At 42.6% G+C, this 20,371-nt stretch overlaps 2 protein-coding genes across 2 annotated transcripts in view; one reads left to right on the top strand and one right to left on the bottom strand.

Moving 5' to 3' along the window:
- The window catches only part of trip4 (thyroid hormone receptor interactor 4), a 110,826-nt gene extending 109,825 nt beyond the window's left edge, over positions 1-1,001 (bottom strand). Inside the window, exon 1 of the mRNA XM_063070241.1 lies at positions 849-1,001. Coding sequence (XP_062926311.1) covers positions 849-961 — 113 coding nt within the window. The 5' untranslated portion in view covers positions 962-1,001. The remainder of the gene's footprint in view (positions 1-848) is intronic.
- A 7,986-nt stretch (positions 1,002-8,987) lies between these two features.
- Positions 8,988-14,562, top strand: LOC134358228 (PCNA-associated factor-like). The gene is made up of 4 exons (XM_063070240.1): positions 8,988-9,143; positions 13,222-13,302; positions 13,854-14,025; positions 14,365-14,562. Exons 1-4 carry the CDS (start codon positions 9,089-9,091, stop codon positions 14,420-14,422), a joined length of 366 nt encoding a protein of 121 aa, XP_062926310.1. The 5' UTR covers positions 8,988-9,088; the 3' UTR covers positions 14,423-14,562.
- Positions 14,563-20,371: the final 5,809 nt, after the last annotated feature.

Here is a 20,371-nt window from a genome sequence, read left to right as displayed (position 1 = left end):
CTGCCGTAAGACAACAAATTTCACATCAGTGATAATAAACCTGATTCTGAATCTACTATGTGCCGTTGAAAGCTACTTGAGCGAAATTGTGCCAAATTACAATCAACTTAATATTTGAATTTGTTTCTGAATTATCAATTGGCAATGCTAATACATGGGAAATTATCTTATCTAACAGTTCCTACACTAACTCCATTCCTCCCCCTATCTAGCATCTAATACTGGAACAAACCATTGCAACCATGCAGACCCACTTCAAGTAACCCATTCGATTGATTGTCAAATCTACCTACTTTTATCACATCAGCTTGACTATCTGCCTCATCAAATCACGAGTCCTGTTTATTGTCACGTGAAAAACTTGCATGCAGCAACATCATAGGGATATAGATGCAGCCAACATAGAGCACATAAATTAACCATAAATCTGCTGCTAAAATCCTCATTCATTGCCATTCCCTTTGACTCAATTATTCCAAAGCTCACTTGCCTAGTCTCCCTCATTTGATTCATCCACATAACTAATCGAACCATCTGCTGCCAATATCAGAAATCACATAAAAATCCCCATCACTCATGTCCTCCTAGCACACTGTAGTTTTAGTTTAAAATTCTCACCATCCTTTTAATTCCCTCTACGGTATTTAAAAAAAAAAGCCTAATTCCCTTTCCTCCCCCCACCCCGTTAACAGTACCCGATTAATGGTTCGCTGTTAGACTGGGGAGAAAGTTGGATGGGCTGGTCGCTAGGGCAAGAACTTAGGCGAAGGGACCAATTCTAGGCCCGGACTGCGAACTCCCGCGTCCCTCGCCATCGTCAACAAACTCGGCCGACACCCTTCACATACTGAATCAATTCCTCGTTTACTTCCAGGCCGAACTTCTGCACCAACTCTTTCTGACACCAACGTAAAAGAAACTCCGAGTCTCCAGCCATCCTCCCTCCAGCAGCGGCCATCATAACCACCCGGAAACATTCTCATGCACACACGTCACAAGTAAAAGGTCCGGTTCATCAGTACTTCCCCCATGCAATTGATGGTTCTGCACCAGTGTTCCGAACTAGGAAGTCTGCTGGTCTTGAGCACTTCCTTCAATAAAATAAAGCATTTTTAATAAGAAAAAAAGATCAGCTAATACAGAGTTATTCAAACAAAATAAATTGGATTAAATAAATCAGTCTATTCTGATTATAGTGATATAAGTGGAAATGACATATCAAAAAGTGATGGCATCTCAAAAGCATGGCCACGTCAACACCTGTGATCTGTGGACTTGACTGTGCTGGAACACTGACCAATGTGTTATATTTGAGACTATTTACCAATCTAAATACAATCTGTGGGCTTCACAGTTCTGTTGCCGTAAAGCTCCAGCAACCCAGGTTCAACCCTGACCTTTGGCACAGTCCACGTGGAGTTTGCAAGTTCTCCCTGTGACCATGTGAGTTCCCCTCAGGTGCTCTGGTTTGGAATGTAAATTGGCCATTGTATTGGTGGAGGTGGGTGGCAGGTATATCTGGGACATTGAGAGGGATGAGAGTGGGAATAGGTTACAGGAAATGGGAAAATGAGAGCTAGCATATATTCAATATTGCCTCCTTCACTGTGATCGAAAAAAAATATTTTCACTCCCTAACCACTGAGCTGTGGAATTTCACACCGCAAAGAGGGTAGGTGATGTATTTGAGATCTCCTAGCCACCACATCCATTTGTTGCAGATAAGCTGAAAATCTAGCCAAACAAATCAGTTAGGAGAAGTACAATATTTTGGTTTGGACACTTCACTCATGTTCACCTTCCTCCTCAGGATTAGAAATCCCATCAAACTGGACACACAAGAGACTGCAGTTGCTGGAATCCATAGCAACAATTTGCTGTCGGGCAGGTGGCCATTATAAAGAGGAGAAGGAGAACGGTGAAACAGGAGTTTGAGGTGACTGGAGGACTGAAGAGGAGAGTAAGCTGACAGGCAAGTTGTGCCAGGTAAGTGAGACAGCAGCAGCTGTGGACTTTTATCTCACCACTTCCCTTCTACTCTTAGTGCTGGCTGTCTCACCTGTCCAGTCTCAATCCAGACACAGGATTTCAACCCAAAACATCAGCATCTCTTCCTCCTACAGGTGCTGCCTGACCTGCTGGTTTCTCTCAGCACATTACCTGTTATCCCATTGCACTATTTTGAGGAGGCAAGTTGTCCAGGCCAATTTATCTCCCAAGCAATCACTCCCCCTCTCACCCAACTACACCAATATGACCAAAAACATTATCTTTCCATTATTCTATTGCTGCCTTGAGACCTTGCAGTTATAAAGCCACCATTCCTTGTTTCCCAATATGTAAAGAATAGTAAGTAAGGAAAAATGTAAATACTGGAAATCTGAAATAAAAGTGGAAGATACAGGAAATATTCAGCTGGTCAGCAGCATCCGTGGAGAGAGAAACAGTGTTAATGTTTCAAATTCAATGGGAAAAGTGAGGAAACAAGCTTTTCAGAATCAGAATTGGGTTTAATACCACAGAAGATAGAACAGTACAGCACAGGAACAAGCCCTTCGGCCCAAATACTGTACCAAACCAGCTAAACAGTAAATTTTTTAAAACCGCAAAACAGTCCCTCCTACCTAGACAATGTCCATATCCCTCCGTCTTCCTCATATCCATGTGCCTATCTAAATGTCTCTTAAAAGCCTCTAATTTATTTGCCTCTACCACCATACCAGGCAGCGCATTCCAGGCATCCACAACTCTTGGACAGAAAACTTACCCCTCGCATCCTCTTTGAACCTACCCTCTCTCACCTTCAATGCCCTCTGGTATTAGATATTTCAACCCTGGGAAACAGTTTCTGTCCACTCTATCTATGCCTTTCATAATCTTATAGATCACTATCCTAGATCTTCCCCCAGTCCTCACCACTCCAGAGAAAAGAACCCAAGTTTGGGCAGCACCCTGGTAAACCTCTTCTGCACCCTCCCCAAAACTTCAACGTCCTTCCTAGAGCGGGGCAATCAGAATTGTACGCAATACTCTCGATGTGGTTTAACCAAAGTTTTATAAAGTTGCAACATAACCTCGTGACTTTTGAACTCAATGGCTCGACGATTGAAACAAGCGTTCCATAAGTCTTAAATACTCTATCAACCTGTGTAGCCACTTCGAAGAGCAACACTGTTAATGATCTCGCCCTTAGCACTGTTCTGTCTCCTCGCATTTGCCCTACCAAGGTGCAGCATCTTACACTTAACTGGATAAACATCGTAAACCAGCTAGTTGTTTGTTATGTCTTCCCAGTCGCTGGGAAAATGGAGACACCCTTTCCTCCCTTATTAGGGAGAGAGAGAATCTGCGGTATGTCGAATGCCGGGTGTAATGCGAAGTCTTTGGGGTAACTGCAAGTCTGTGTCTTTGCTGTTGCTTTGATCACACTGAGTGTTTGGTGATGGTACCAATGCTTACTTTTCTTTGTCTGTGGGGGGAGGGAGGGGAGCTGGGGGGGGGGGAGGACCTTGGAGTTCTTACGTTTATCTGTCGTTCATTCTTAGGGGCACTTCTCTGATTTCGTGGATGTTTGTGAAGAAAAAGCATTTCAGGATGTATATTGTATACATTTCTCTGACATTAAATTGGACCTTTGAAACCTTTAAACTCCATCTGCCATTTCTCTGCCCATATCTACAACTGACCTATATTGCGCTGTATTATTGACCAGTCCCCTACACTATCCGCAACTCCACCAATCTTGGTATCATCCACAAACTTACTAACCCACCCATCTACATTTTCATCCAGATCATTTATATACATCACAAACAGCAGAGGTCCCAGCACAGGTCCTCTTCAGCTACTCATTCATCTGGGCTCTCCTGCCATTCCTACCTGCATTAGCCTTTGGCACCGGGAGTAATCCTGAGATTACTGCCTTGGAGGTCCTTTTCTTCATCCTCTTTCCCCTACACTCACTGTGCACGACCTCTTCCCCTTTTCTGCCTACGTCAGTAGTGCCAATATGCATTGCGACCTCTGGCTGTTCACCCTCTCCCTTGCACATCGCTGGCATATGTTGTGAAATTTCTTATGTGGCAGCAGTACATCGCAATACATAATAACTAAAAGCTGAATGACTGTAAGTATATATACAAAAAGTTAAATTAGTGCAAAAAGTGACGGAAAAGGTCGTGAGGTAGTGTTCATTGGTTCAATGTTCATTCAGAAATCGTATGGCAGAAGGGAAAAACTGTTCCAGAATCGTTGAGTCTGTGCCTTCAGGCTTCTGTACCTCCTTCCTGGTGGTAGCAATGAGAATTGGTCATGTCCTGGGTGATGGGGGTCCCTGTTGATGAATGCTGCCTTTTTGAGGTACTATTCCTTGAAGGTGGCCTGATGGAGCTGACTGAGTTTATAACTTTCTGCAGATTATTTCGATCCTGTGCTGTGCACCCCCGACCCCACAACCAGATGGTGATGCATCCAGTCAGAATGCTCTCCACAATACATCTGTAAAAATTTGTCTTTCATGATGGACCCAACCTCCTCAAACTCCTAATGAAATATAGCCACTATTGTGGCTTCTTTGTAATTGCATCGATATGTTGGGCCTGGGACAGATCCTCAGAGATGATGACACCCAGACCCTTGAAATTGCTCACCCTTTCTACTTCTGATTCCTTTATGAGGACTGGTGCGTGTTCTGTCATCTTACCCTTTCTGAAATCCACAATTTATTTAGTCTTAAGTTGAGCACAAAGTTGTTGCTGCAATACCACTTAACCAGCCGATCTAGCTCACTTGTGTACACCGCTTCGCCACCATCTGAAACTCTGCCAGCAATGGTTGTGTCGTGAGTAAATTTATAGATGGCTTTTGAGCTGTGCCTAGCCTCACAGTCATGGGTGTAGAGAGAGCAGAGGGGTGGGCTAAGCATGCATCCTTGAGGCACGCCAGTGTTGATTATCAGCAAGGCAGAGATGTTATTTCTGATCCGCACAGACTGGTTTCTTCTTAATATCAGAACTGTTAACTCAGTTTTTCTCTCTGCACAGATACAGCCTGATTGGTTACACGCGACAGCAAGATCTCTGATCTTCACCTCACAGCCTTTACTTGCCTTTGATCTCTCTCGATCCAACTGTCTTCATTATTCTGTTAACAAGACAGTTCTATAAATGGTACGGCAAAAACCCCATGCTCAGCGTCAATCAAATGAAGTGGAACTTTTTGCAGGGCTGCAAGGAAAAGGCAGGGTTGCTTGTTGTTTTGAACAGATGCAACTAAAGCTAGCCCAATAAGGCAACTGGCCTCTTTTTGTATCACATTCTGTGATTCAAAGAGCAGGTGCAACCGAGCACGGAGGAGATACAGCACCCTAGACAGTGGAGCTTCATTATCAGTCGGATCCACCAAAACATCTATTCCATTGCATTCTTTCCTGAACCTTTTGCTTTTGTGAAGGTCTGTAAGGAAGATGTTTAACGTGATTGGTATATGTTCAGATAAAATGGAAGTCTGTAAGATGAAATGGTGTTAGCTTGGAGAGGGATTGTTTTGAGAAAGTATAAGTGAAGCAGTCCACAGCAATTTTTTGAGAAAGTTGAGGGAGTACAAGTCTACAGTCATAATGGTGGAAAATGGTGATAAATATGTTTTTCATGGTAAGGCAAGGTCATTGTGCGTGGAAAAGTACCAGTGTGAGGGGTTTTGAAGGGTAGAAAAGGGGCACCTTCTTGGTGGAAGGGGAAGGGAGTTTTGTCTTAGGCTAGGTTGTGGCTGCTGACTAGTGCTGACATAGGGAACAGTACATTGCGAGAGTCGAGAGAGAGAGAGGAGAGGCTGTGTGAGCGTCTGTCAGCACTCCGCAGACCAGCTCATTTACAGGATGATAAGTATTTTTTTGCTTTCTGTATTGCTGCTACTTACTACTGTAGAGATTTGTTTTTCCTTTTGTGTGGCACTTGTGCTATTTCTATTAAAGTTATATCTAGTGGCCTTGAACACATGGGTTGTCTCTTTTGTTTGCAAATACCCTGAGTGGAACTAGGAAAGGAAATATAATGAATTTTAGAACAGTTTTCCATCTGCATCTGAAAAGTTGCACATATTTCTCTTAAAAGAAACTGAACCACAGCAGGAGCTTTACCTTTGCCACCCTTCACCTGCACCTCAGTGAGATCCACGGCCGCCACGACGCCAGGCTCTTCTTCTGTCGCCAAGAATTCCCCACCCCTCACTGATGACCTCTTCTCCCGTCTCCAGCCCTCCTCCTCGTCTCAGACACCACCCCCTGGTCCTCCAACTGCTCTGGAATCTTTTCATCTCTAATGGCCAACGAGATGTCAGTCAGCACATCTTCAGCACTCCTCTCTCCTCATGGAACTTTACCCACACTAAACACCCTGCCCTCCAGTCTCCCCGCACCAATCCCAACCACACCATCGAACCCCCAGATGAAGGGGTTGCTGCTGTTGTGTGTGGCCAACTGACCACTAACTTACTGAGGCCAGGCGGCTACTCTCAGACACCTCATAACTATCCCTTGTAAAGGACCCTATTCTGGACCATCAGAAAATTGTCTCTGGCACTATTACTAACCTCATCAACCCTGGAGAACTCCCAGCCACTGCCACCAAACTCATAGTTCCCTTATCACACACTGCTCTTTTCTACCTCCAAAGATACACAAATCTGACTGTCCGGGTGGGCCTGTTGTCTCTGCCTGCTCCTGCCCTATTGAACTTGTGTCCGCATATCTTGACTCCATTCTATCCCCCTTGGTTCAGTCCCTTCCCACCTACATCCGTCACACTTCTCATGCTCTCCATCTCCCCAGCAACTTTCAATACCTTGGCCCCGACTGGCTCACTTTCACCATCAATGTCCAGTCCATACACACTTCTATTCCCCATCAAGAAGGCCTTAAAGTCCTCTCTTTCTTTCTCAACTAAAGGTTCAACCAGTTCCCCTCCACCACCCCCCTCCTCTGACTGGAAGAACCGGTCCTCACCTTCATCAGTTTCTCCTTTGGCTCCTCATACTTTCTCCAGACTCAGGGGGTGGGCATGGGCCCCAGAAATAAATAAATAAGCCTGCCTTTTCATTGGCTACATAGAACAATCCATGTTCCATGCTGTTCCTGGGAACACTCCCTAGCTACATTGCTTTTGCTTCAAGCACCCATGCTGAGCTTGTCAATTTAATCAACATTTCCTCCAACTTCCACCCTGCCCTTATATTGGTCCACTTCTGACACCTCTCTCCCCTTTCTCGATTTGTCTCCATCTCTGGGGACAAACTGTGTACCGATATCATTTATAAACTTACCGATTCCCATGGCTATCTGGACTTTACCTCTGCCACCGTCTCCTGTAAAAATGCTATTCCTTTTCTCAGTTCCTTCGTCTCCACCACATCTGTTTCCAGGACTTCAGAGACATCCTCCTTCTTCAGAGAATGGGGTTTCCCTTCCTCCACCATTGATGCTGCTCTCACCCACATCTCCTCCATTTCCTGAACATCCACAGTCAAACCATCTTCCCACTCTCTTAACAGGGATAGAGTTCCTCTTGTCCTCTCCTACCCCCCCCCCATGAGCCTCCGCATCCAACACATTACTCTCCACAACTTCTGTCACCTTCAACACAATTCCACCACAAAACATACCTTTACCTCCGCTGCCCCCCCATCTGCTTTCCACAGGGATTGCTCCCTCCATGATTCCCTTGTCCATTCATCCCTTCCCACTAATCTCTTTCCTGACACATATCCCTGCAAGTGACAGAAATGCTACACCTACCCATTCAACTCTTCCCTTACCTCCATTCAGGGCCCCAAACAGTCCTTCCAGGTGAAGCAACACTTCTCTTGCAAATCTGTCGTGTTTCACCTCTTACCTTCTAGGTAGAACTCCTTACCCTCTTTTAATTTTCACCTTTTTACTCTTCCGTCTTTCCCCTTCCTTTCCAGTCCTGAAGAAAAATCTCGGTCTGAAGGGTTGATTATTTATTTCCAGAGATGCTGCCTTACCTGCTGAGTTCCTCCAGCGTTTTTTATTTGTTATTCTGGATCTCCAGTATCTGCAGACTCTCTCGTGTTTATTAATCACTGCTCCTAGCAACTTCGCAGTGTTTAAACCATTTTCATTCTTTAAATAAAAATTTGATTCGTCAATGATTCAGGATATCTACGTGCTAAAAAAGGTTTGCAGTGACAACTTATTTGTAAGTTTATTGATTTTTAAAGCACGCCAATTGTTCTGTATGCTTTCTTTATCTGCTGTTCCTGCATATAATATCCCAAGCAATATAAACACGGTTATTCGAATTCAATAATATTCTGCCACTGGAGTTCATAACAAAAGAAATAAAAACTATTCAGAGTAATTGAATGTTGCACTTTGCTGAAATTGCATCCTTCATTTAAAAAGGCACAAAACATCGAAAAAAATCCTTAAAACCCGAATTCCCTAATTATCCAACCAACACACATCAAAGTTGTTCAGGCCAGGCAGCATCTTTAGGAAGAGGTACAGTCGACGTTTCGGGCCGAGACCCTTCCTCAGGACTAACTGAAAGAAGAGCTAGTAAGAGATTTGGAAGTGGGAGGGGAGGGGAGATCCAAAATGATGGGAGAAGACAGGAGGGGGAGGGATGGAGCCGAGAATTATCCCACGTTAGCGAACAGCGATTTGTAGAGCCCGCCAAACACGCAGCGACTCATAGGAGCAAATCACTGTCAATCTTCAAGTTCTTTTTATGCAGTGGAAACAATGTTAATGTCACACTGCTGCAATATTTCATTGCTTGTGATTTTTACGAGCTATACTTTCCGGCGATCATTCTTTTCAGGAGTTTCATTCAAGAAAGCACCACAAATCGGCTTCCCGCCACACACGTCACAGAGCACACTTATCTCTGATTGGAGGGGTAGGAGGTTGTTGAGACGTGCACTCCCATTGGTTCTAAGGTACAGGTAAAATAAGCCGAACAAAGGCGCCAGGCTGCTGGCCAATAGCGGCAGCGTTTGCTGTTTCGCCGGAGAAGGCGCGAAACTGCCCGAGCTGGCGCGCCCAGAGAGCGCTGAGCTCCGCAACGACATGGTGCGCACCAAGGCTGACGGTCCCTCGGTCTCCACCGGCTCCTTCCGCAAGGGTAAGAGTGGGAAGCGGGAGGAACGTCGCCTGTCGGGTGGGTGTGAGAGGGGAGGGAGGGGGTGAACGGGTTGGCCTGCCGCATTTCTCCGGTTGGCCTGTGTGGTGCTGGGATGCGCGCTGGAGTCGCCATTGACAGGCGCCGGGCGTCGATTCTGCCGCTTGGCTCTGGTCGTCTTCCCCACAAGGCTCGCACCTTTATACCGGCTACCTACCGACGCCTCTGCTGCTGGCGAGTTTTCACTCTAAACGTCGACTGTCCATTGACCTCCCCCCACCCCACATACAACATACTGCTCCAGCCGCTGCCTCCTTCCAGTGTCTGCAGTAAAGCGGTATGTTCAATTTGCAGTTTATCATGACCATTCATGTTCTCTCCAGAACGAAGTTCCCGGTGTCTCAGGATCTAGCCCCTTAGTGTCTAGTGGCAGCAGGATCCTCAAGACCAAGCTTTAGTACGTCCCTTGGCACCTACTGTTTTTTTATTGCAACACCAACAAATTACATTCAATGCAACCAGTTGCCAATAACATTTTGACTGTTTAACCCAGCCACCCCCCCAACCTTCATCACCGTCCCCTCTCACCCCCCCATCCCTCTTCCGTCCACCAATCAACTGAGCAGTAGTGCATACACAGACAAAGCATTCCTATTTTAACAGAAGATCTTTTAAGTTAGATATCAAATTTGTCCACATTATGATTGTTTGGTCGTGCATCATTGACTCTTGCTGATGAAAATTCCAGGTAAGAAATGTCCAAAAAGCTCCGAAGCCAATGGGTATTTGAAATATCATGGGGAGGTTTCCAACGCTGGACTACAATCTTCTTCGCTGCAGTCAGGCCTGCCAGCCAGACTTTGCGTGTTTTTTTCCGTAAGAGAAAGGTGGGAGTCATCATTTAGAAGGTTACAGTGGGGTCCATTGGTAATTGTACCCCTGTTAGTTCTGTAAGAGTACTGATAACCTTCCCCCACAAATCAAAAACCCCTGGACATTCCATATAACATGTATAAAAGAGCCAATGGCTCCATGGGGGCAATATGGGTCAGGAACCAGTCCCATTTGATGTCTAATTCTTGGTGTTAAATATGCTCTATGACAAAATTTCAAGTATATATACCGATGATTTGGGTTTTCCGAAGCACCGGCAGCATTATCCCAAATCACATCCCAGTCTAAGTCTTTTCAGATTCAGATATATCTGAATAGAGACATGTCCCTATCCCAAGCTTTCATTCCCAATGTGGGCATATCATTCTGGGAGTTTAATCTATCATAGATATATGACACTATCTGTCCTGGAGCACTCTGTATCCAACTTAAAATGAGATGGTCCTTTAAATCTGACCCCCAGGGAACACTGTAGGCTTTACAAGTTGATCTTACTCGAAAGTAGAAAAGAGGATGTTTGTCAATAATATATCAAGATTTCAGTTCTTGAAAGCTAAGGATAGTACTTACCCCATTAATATCTTAAAGAGTAGTAATACCTTTATCCTCCCAAGTTCTGTTAATGGATGGTTTCCCCCCAGATAGAAAACGATTATTGTTCCATAAATGGAGATGATTTGCACCATACACTTTTAAATTTTAGGAATTTTTCTGCTGCTTTAAACACTTGTAGTATATGGGTTAAAATTAGACCGTAATACAAATCACATTTTTTGGTAGTCATACTTATAAGAAGAAAGTCCTTCAACCTTATTGGTGCTATTAGCTCTTGTTCTGTATTTTTCCAGGACGAAACTTTATCCTCCTCCATCCAATAGCTAAGACTTTTTAATACAGATGCCCAGTGATACAATTTAAAATTTCCCCATTCGACTTTTCGAATTGTAGAGCTGACCATTTTATATTGGGTCTTTTACCATTCCAAATATAGTAGCGTAGTAAGGAGTCCAGTTTTTGCCAATATCTTGCTGGAGGTACAAGTGGGATCATTGAGCTGATAAAATTAATGCTGGGTAAGATGTTCATTTTAATGACGGATATACGGGCCGGGACTGATGCTGGCAGGTGTCTCCATCTATTAATATCTTCTATTTTTTTCAGAATTAGAGTAATTTGTTTTAGCCACAAATGATAGGAAAGTATTAACTTTAATACCCAAGTAGAGGACTTCATTTGTAACTTTAATCTGGGGAGGAAGAGACACCTTACTTTTATCTGTATTAATCAGCATCAATGCTGATTTTAACAAATTAACTTTGTATCCTGAAAGAAATCCAAATTGCTCCAGTGTTTTTAAAACAAAGGGGAGAGTTCATTGAACATTTGCCATACTGTTTTTCCATTTGCACCTACTGTTCTTGTGGGGCCATCTAGTTGCGCTGTCGGCCAAGTTTGGGCTGACTGCGAAGAATCTTACACCAAGTAGATGATTTTTCAGTAGCTGTTGATGTTTGCCAAACAAATTTGGCATGAAGCTGTATAGGGAGATATTAGTGCAAGCTCGGGCCGGAGTTGTACTCAAGTGCTATATTAAGGGCTAATTTTCCTGCTGGTGTCGTTCTCAAATACTAAACACATACAGTTAACGTACTGGGTTAATCAAATCAAAGTTTAAAAAATTGTATTACGATTTTATTGTGGCAGCTGTATTTGAAAAATGATCTTGTGGCAGTAAAATTAACGTGTCGTGGTTTGTGTACGATGTGTTGCGGTTAATCTGTAGTGCCTTAGCTAACTGAACCCTGTACAATAGTAGATAGTGTTCTGAACTAATTGACATTTTATCAAGTTTGGCTCTACAAGGTTTTACTTCATTGGGCATTGTAATGGAGGCTATAACATTACAATCTATTTTGATTTTGTCAAACTTTAGGACCCTACTCCTCATTCTTGTTTTCTTTGATAACGATACCCAACTGAAGTTTAATAGTACGACCACAAATGTTGCATATGGTGAAAATGCACATTGGGTAGCATCTATTGAGTGAGGAATAATTACATGAGCAGGTTTGTTTTCTGATTAAAGGCCATTAAATGGAGGAAACATTAGGTAGATGCTGTAATGTGTCTTTTTCTGGTAAATTTCCAGTCAACAGTGAATATTTAATTACATATCCAAACAATTGGTTGCTGATGCACAGTGTATGGTGCCTTGGGGTTTTAAAAAAAAAAGCCTTGGAAATACAATTTTAGCTGTGTGTAAAAGCTGATTATAGCAGAAGCAATTTGAAATTGTTTAGTTTTAAGGTACAAACCTCTTGTGAAGTTATTGGGAGCAGACAAACCATGAGGATTCCTTTCCAGCAGATCTGGTTGCATTGATAAAATGAAAAAGTTATTTGATGTTAGACTATTAATGAAAACTGGGGTGGAAGAACTAGACGTATTAAAGCTGAGAAATGCAGGTTAGAACTGCTGCAGCCCTGTAGATTAGGCAATGTCGACATAAGGAAAAGGTAACCTTGGAGCTAGGCAGGCTAGTTCTAAAAATAGGGAAATTGATTAAATTATCAGATCTTGCTGGCCTGTGTATTCCTTTGACATTTACAGGCCAAAACTCAGTTTAAACAGTATTAATAAGTATTCTACCTTTACTGGTTGCATTGTGAGCTAGCCTAATTGTGAGTTGCTTAATCTACTTTTTCAAATTCCTTTATGGTTGGTCTCATTCTGAGGTGAGACCTTAAGGCAGAATGTTGCTCCAAATGCCAGCATATGCAGTCTTATCAGTCCCAATGTTTCTGTGCTGCCTTCTCAGAATGAGCCCTAAACTTTGGGTCCAGCTACACTTTTTATTTACTGATTGTATTTACAAATCATTCTTAGATTTTCTTTAAATAGTGTCTACCTTTAATTCATTGTCAAATAATGGTAGCATCCTTTCATTCAAAGTGCTTGTGTTCTTAATGGTATTGTCGCCACGTGGTTTAATAAAACTAAATGTTAGCCAGGATTTATCCTCTGGCCAAAAAAGCAATTTTGCTAAAAGTTGGATATTTAATGGTTTCTTTGTTGTCATCAGACTTGGTGTTTATATTGGCATAATAATTTTTGGCCGAACTATGCTTTTATTTTTTCAAATTTCTCCACCTGGCTTTAAGAATGAAAATGTGTTTTGTTTCCCTAGCTGTTGCTGCCAGAGCACCAAGGAAGGCACTTGGATCTACCAGTACAGCAAACATCTCTCTGACATCTCCTGGGAAAAAGGGTATGCGCTGACAGAACATTTACGCTACTTGGAACTGTCCTGGAAATTGGCTTGTGGTGCCATGAATTTTCCAAGGAAAGCTGATCAAGAAAATGTTGGGGATTTGTGAACATGTAGTCTATAGTAACTAATATAAAGTGGTGTTATTTACTTTCTGTGCCCATTTGTGAAATGGTAAAAATTTTTTAGCAGAGACCAGTTGGCATGATAAAATATGCGATCTTTCAAAGATAAGATTGACAATACCTAATTTGAAATTTTGACACCTTTGGCATAATCACACTATATACTTCAGGGATGAATTTTCATGGTTCCTATTTGAAATTAATTAATAATTTGCTATATAAACCAGAACCTTTTGATGCAAGAAATAAGTTTAATGGTGTTTATTTTGTAATTGGTTCCGCAATCCATGTAAGATGAGCTCAATATTTAAATTTTCATGCCAGTGCTGGGGTGTTCATCTTTGCATCTGTTTGCAGTTTTCTAAGAGTGCTTGCTGACTTGGTACGTTGGGATGTTTGGCTGAGTTCTTGTTTTGTTTTGAGCAGAAAATAAGTATGCTGGTGGAAATCCAGTGTGTCCAAGACCAACCCCAAAATGGCAAAAAGGGATTGGAGAATTTTTTGGTGGTCCAAAGAAAGATGTAGAGAAAGAAAATGCAGTTCCCTCAGATGATGAGCCAACCAGCAGCAAGAATGAAAAAAAGAAAGCTCCAAGGAGGTAAATTAAACATTCTCTTTTAATTGCACCTGAAGCATACCATCATGGCTTTGTGCAATAGTTACTGATGTAGCACTTGCATCTGTGCTTCTAGTGAATTCAGTATTGGGCTCCAAGATGTCTCTCTAGGTATTGTACTTTTAGAGATGTCATTCTCTTTGGCTACTATTGAAAAGGGATTGTTGGTTGCCATTGTACCTTTCAGGGATGTAAAAGCCATCCTACCAATATATCTTGTATTGCATAAATATGTTGGGTAACATTTGCCATTGGGAATTTTGAAAATCCTTGGAGTTGATATTAAAATGCTTTGACTACTTTTTATTTTATTTCAACCAGGGCACGTCCTTTGTCTGCAGAATCTTCAGATGAAGCTGCATCAGGAGATGAAAACTAAGCTCCATGTTCCTTCGACCATGTTTCTTACTTGAAGAGATCTTGACGTGTGTATGTGTATTTATGTCAATTACCGTTTGTACTTTGCAGTATGGACTTGTTAGTTTTGTACAGAAATTCAATAAAATACATTTAAATTCATTTACAGTTTTGAGAAGCTATTTCACTTGCTCAATCTTTTCGTCTTGGGTCAATGCGGCTATTTTATTAACACTCACAACACGCTGGAGAAACTCAGCAGGTCGGGTAGCATCCGTGGAAACGATCAGTCAACATTTCGGGCCGGAACCCTTTGTCAGGACTGAAGAGGGAAGGGGGCAGAGGCCCTATAAAGAAGGTGGGGGGAGGGGAAGCAGGGAGGTGATGGGCAGGAAAGGTGAAGAAGGAATAGGGGAAAACACAATGGGTAGTAGAGGGAGGTGATAGGCAGCTGGGGGAGGGGGCAGAGTGACATAGGGATAGGGGAAGGGAGGGGGAGGGAATTATTGGAAGTTGGAGAATTCTATGTTCATACCAGGGGGCTGGAGACTACCTAGATGGTATATGAGGTGTTGCTCCTCCAACCTGAGTTTAGCCTCATCATGGCAGTAGAGGAGACTGGCTATTTTATTAATCAAGTTTTTGGATTTTTGTTTAAATCCCTACACTTTTGGGAAGGAAAATGAAGAGTGAAAGCTTTTGTTTATTCTAACCAGAAGTTGCTTTTGTTTATCAATTGGTACTGTCAATTACTAAGTATTGTTTGTTCCCAAGTGTTTCAGATTCAGTCCAGCCTTCGAGGATTGAAATGGATCAATCCTAAGGTTAATAAATTCAGAAATGACATTTTCCCTTATTGGAGCACCAGTTCATGTGCTATTACATTCATTTCTAATGACATGCAAATTAATGTGGCTCTAATCAGCTGAATTTTGGAACTTGCGCTGGAAAGCAAAATTAAGCAGAGCTGTACTGTTTAATATCCAACATTGATTTACAATTTAATGTTTGCCATGTGAGGAATGTTAGTTCATGGTTATAGTTTCCAAACTTGAATGCTTGCGGTTTCCAGCTTTTGTAGATTTGCACAATAGTGTTTGGGAACCCTAGTATTGTATTCATTAATTGCACTTATTACAGTTACTTTGGTAACTTGGATGGACTGGTGCCAATGCAAAATTTAACATGTAATATCAGACTTGGACAATCAAAAAATCAAGATACTGCTGCTCCCCACAGTCCCAACTGAGAAAACATTGTATTTCCCAATGTCTGAAGCTGCTCTGTAAGTATTTGGATTCAATTTGGCGCATGAAATGCTTGAATTCCCTCTAATCTGTGAAGTAGTCAATGACTTTATGATGATCCAGTCTTTCAGTTCCTACTTGCTCTCGGTGGTCCTTAAGACGAATAAGTTAGTTTTATTTTGTTGATGTTCAAACTGACTTAATAAAAAAAAATCAAGACCCCCTCCCCACCCCAGCTCATAAAGTCTAATGTATACATTTTCATCTGTCCACTCGATTGATTGCCTCCACTTTGGATGCTTCCCCAATAAAATCCTTCCCATCAAGTTACTTGCATCCATATGTTCCAGTTGACGGTGGATTTGGTCATAACTTCAACAACAAATAAACACATTTGTCAATACTTCAGGAATAAAGATGACCGCTGCTGCTTTGACTAAGCATCTCTGCCATTCTCAGGAGCTTGCTTTGTCATTCATGTACATGACTTGTGCTGCTGAAACAGAACTTGTATCTGTCTGCATCTAAAATCTTCAGAGCTGTTTGCACAAGATCTTGTATACAGGACTTCCTTTGAGTAGTGTCTTTTTGAAAATATCTGTTGTGCCTCAAAGAGCATTGAAGATAGTAATCTGGGTTTTGCCATAATTTTTAATATAGGGTTGTTACTATCTTTAATGTGTCATTGATTATTGGGGGATCATTTTGGTAATTATATTTGGGATTTCATAGGGGACTGAATACTGCACAATGACTGAATTCCTACTCCCTAAGTGACACTTTACACTCCTGCCTGTCATTTAGAAGAATGAGCACAACTGTTATGTGGATTTTGCAGAAGCTAGAAATGCAAAGCAATACAAAATACTGGAGGAACACAGGTCAGGCAGCATCAATGGAAGTGAATAAAGTTTCAGGCCAAGACACTACTTTGGGACTGGCTTGGAAGAGGGAAGATGACAATGAAAAACTGGGGAGAGAAGGAGGCGAGCTAGCTGATAGGTGAAGCTAGGTGGGTCAAGAAGGTAAATAGCTGGAGAGGAAGGAATCTGATAGGGTCATAGGAGGAGACCTAGAGGTAAAGGGCCAGAGTGGGGAATGGAAGAAAAAGGAGGGGAGAGGATTTTTTTTTACACCAGAAGAAATTGATATTCATGCCTTAAGGTTGGGGGCTATCCAGATGGAATATAAGGTGTTGTTCCTCCACTCTAAGGGTGGCCTCATCTTGGTGCAAGAGTAGGCCTTGGAATAACATGTTGAAATGGGAATCAGAATTAAAACGTTTGGCCACTGGGGAGTTCCGCTTTTGACGGAGGTCCTCGACAATGTCTCACCAATGTAGAGGAGGCCGCATCAGGACCACCAGAGAAAACAGATGACCCCACCAGATTTGCAGGTGAAGTATTGCCTCACCTGGAAGGAGAATGATGTGTTGGATGCGGAGGCTCGAGGGGTGGTTGGTCAGGACAAGGGGAAGTCAAAGGGTAGAGTAAGGGAAAACCCATTCTTTGAAGAAGGAGGGCATCTCTGATGTCCTGGAAAGGAAAGCAGCATCCTGGGAATGTATGCGGTGGAGAGGAAGAAACTAAGAAAAGGGAATGGCATTTTTACAGGGAATGAGGGAGGGGGGAGAGATAAAGAACAGTGGGAATCGGATTATAAAAAGTGTTGCTTGATGGAGACAGAGGTTGAGAAAGGGGAGGGAGGTATAAGAAATGCAGATAAATTTAAGGGCAGGGTGGAAGTTGGTGGCAATGTTGACAAAATTGACCAAGCTCAGCACGGGTGCGTGAAGCAGCACCAATATAGCAGAGAAAGAGTTGAGTATTACCCGAGAAGACTTGGAACATACACTATTCTACATAGCCTTGCGGCTGGCCACAGCTACTGTATCCCTAGAGTCTTAAGGAAGTGGGAGGAGCCAAAGGAAAAATTATTGAGGGTGAGGACCAGTTCTGCTCGACAGGAGGGTACTGTGAGGGGGTACTGGTTGTAAAGAAGCGAAGAGCTTTAAGGCCTTCTTGATGGGGGAATAGAAGTGCATAGGGACTAGACATCCATGGTGCTGAGGGCCAGGGAATTGAAAGTTAGTGAGGAAATCGGGAGTATAAGAAGAGTCGTGGATGTAGGTGGAAGGGACTGAAACAAGGGGGATTAAATGGAGTTGACATATGAAGAAGTATGTTCAGTGGTGTAGGAGCAGGCAAACACAATGGGTCTACCTGGACAGTCAAGTTTGTGGATCTTGGGTAGGAGGTAGCAGCAAGCAGTGTGGGGTAAGTGAATTATGAGTTTGGTAGCAGTGGATGGGAGTTCCCCAGAGGTCAGTGATGGTGTTGGAGTCAGTTTTCTGACGGTCTGCAATAGGGTCCTCTTCAAGGGACAATAGACAATAGGTGCAGGAGTAGGCCATTCGGCCCTTCGAGCCAGCACTGTCATTCACTGTCAGTAGTTATGACTTGTCTGAGAGTTGCCACCTGGCTCTGAAAGGTGGAGATCAGTCTGCCACGCTACAACAGCATCCCCCTCGTCTGTGGGTTTGATGGTAATTTTAGGATTGGTCTGGAGAATAGTGCGTTCAGAGGGGGTAAGGTGCACAGGAGAGAGTAGAGTGCTGAAGCCAAACCAGTTGCAATTTGAGGTGAAAAGATTCAGAGCAAGCAGAGAACTAGAGCGGGCTGTCCAAGGAGAGACGAAGGGTTAGAGATGGGAGAAGGAGTCATAAATCATAATGCTCAAACTACTAACAAGTTTACATAGCCCTTCAACTGTTTAAGAAAATGGCATAATTTAAGACTCTGGAGTTAAGCAATGCATTATGGCTTTGCTAACAACAGCTTATTTTGAAGATGATGAAACTTATTCACAGTTCAGCTCAAATTAAATGAAAACAAATTATTAAAAATGTTGCATATGTTGTATGGCATTTCCCCAAAGTTTCTGTAAGTGAGGTGTCAACTATGCAGCCGAAAAAACTTAAAGTTGTATTCAGTTATCTGATTTGAACAGTGTAGTTCCGAGTTTAAAAAGAAGACTTTAAAACTACTTGATTACAAGTTGCATCTTTAGACAGTGAAAGTGCTGCTACGAAATGTGGTGGGAAGGTGAGATTGGCTTAAAGTGAGGCATTCTGCTGCTGAATTATCTATCCCTGCACATGGAAGAGAGTCAGTGAATAATCTAAATTGATTTTTCAAATTGAGACAATGAGAAGTCGTCCATTCATTTTCCTTGTTACAGCATCAGAAAGAGGCAGATGACATGAGAATTTCAAACCATTCTTCAACAAGGATAAAGATGTGGTTGGAATCTCAACAAATGTAGCTTATATTATTAATGGGGTAAAATTATAAAATGAGGTAGAATGAGGGGAGATTTGATAAAGGTTTACAGAATTGAAGGGTATAAATGGGGTTAATTCAAGTGGGCTTTTTCCAGTGAGGTTGGGTGAAACTAGAACTAGAGGTCATAGGTTTAAGGTGAAAGGTGCAATATTTAAGGAGAACTTCACTTATTGGTGTGAACATAAAGGAGATACCAGCAGAAATGATAGATATGGGATCAATTGTAACATTTACTTGCCACTGATCAGCACATGACAGTTACTTACCCCTCAGCCATCAGGCTCTTGAACAGGAGGGGATAATTTCACTTGCCCCATCACTGTTCCCACACCTTTTGAGGACTTTCCATCTCATGTTCTCAATATATATTTCTTATCTATTTTTGTTGTTTTTTCTTTTTGTACTTTCACAGTTTGTTGTCTTGCAAGTTGGGTTGTCCACCCAGTTGGTGCAGTCTTTCATTGATTCTATTATGGTTATTGGATTTATTGAGTATGTCTGCAAGAAAAGGAATCTCTGTGGGTCGTATATGGTGACATATATGTACTTTGATAATAAATTTACTTTGAACTTTGATAGGGATTTTACTGTGTGATAGATTGGACTTTTTCATTTGCTGAGAAGTTGCCAAGTTTCACAGACTTTCCATAGGTAACAAAAAAACTGAAAGCAAGTCCATGGGCGATGACAACAAGGCTGCAAATTAATGTGGCAGTCATGTTTATAACATGCAAGTTTCATCTCGTCTGCTTCAGTTTGCCGAACCAAGTTTACATACAGTTTTTAAAAACTCGCATTATCTGCTGTTTGTTTCCAGGTGATGGTTTTTACCATTTTCACTCTTCAGATCCCAATTTCCCACACTCCTCCGCTCGCCCGGATTTCCACAATCCCAACCACTTGCCAGATCCCAGTTCCAGCATTCCCTGGCCACTCGGCGGGGTCTGCGCGCCGGCACTTCCCGATCTCTAGCGGATCCCCGGTTGCCCTGTAGCCTGTCCATCCACCGGGTCCCTGCTTCCTGCACTCTATAAACTCACCTGTTTTTTGTTGGCTGCCCTCTCTTGAAACTTAAACACGAGATTCTACCGACGCTGGAAATGCAGAATAACACACAAAATGCTGCAGGAACTCAGCAAGTTAGGCAGCATCCTTTAGAAGTAATAGAGAGTCGAAAATAACACTAAAAAAAACCCTGGAGACACTCATGAGGTTCGGTCGCATCTATGAAGGGAAATGAACAGTCGCTGTTTTGGGCTGAGACCCTTCATCTCGAGTTCCCCCAGCACTTTTAAAATCTAGAATTAGCGGGATTGTTATTTGTCCTGCTTCTTGTGACGAGAACATTTCTGGGCAATTTATCACATTGTCAGGTAGATG

Source organism: Mobula hypostoma, chromosome 18 (assembly GCF_963921235.1).
Source record: "Mobula hypostoma chromosome 18, sMobHyp1.1, whole genome shotgun sequence".
In the NCBI taxonomy this organism is placed as follows: domain Eukaryota; kingdom Metazoa; phylum Chordata; class Chondrichthyes; order Myliobatiformes; family Myliobatidae; genus Mobula; species Mobula hypostoma.
The sequence above is the reverse complement of the archived record's forward strand: the minus strand, read 5'-3'. Positions and strand labels throughout refer to the sequence as shown.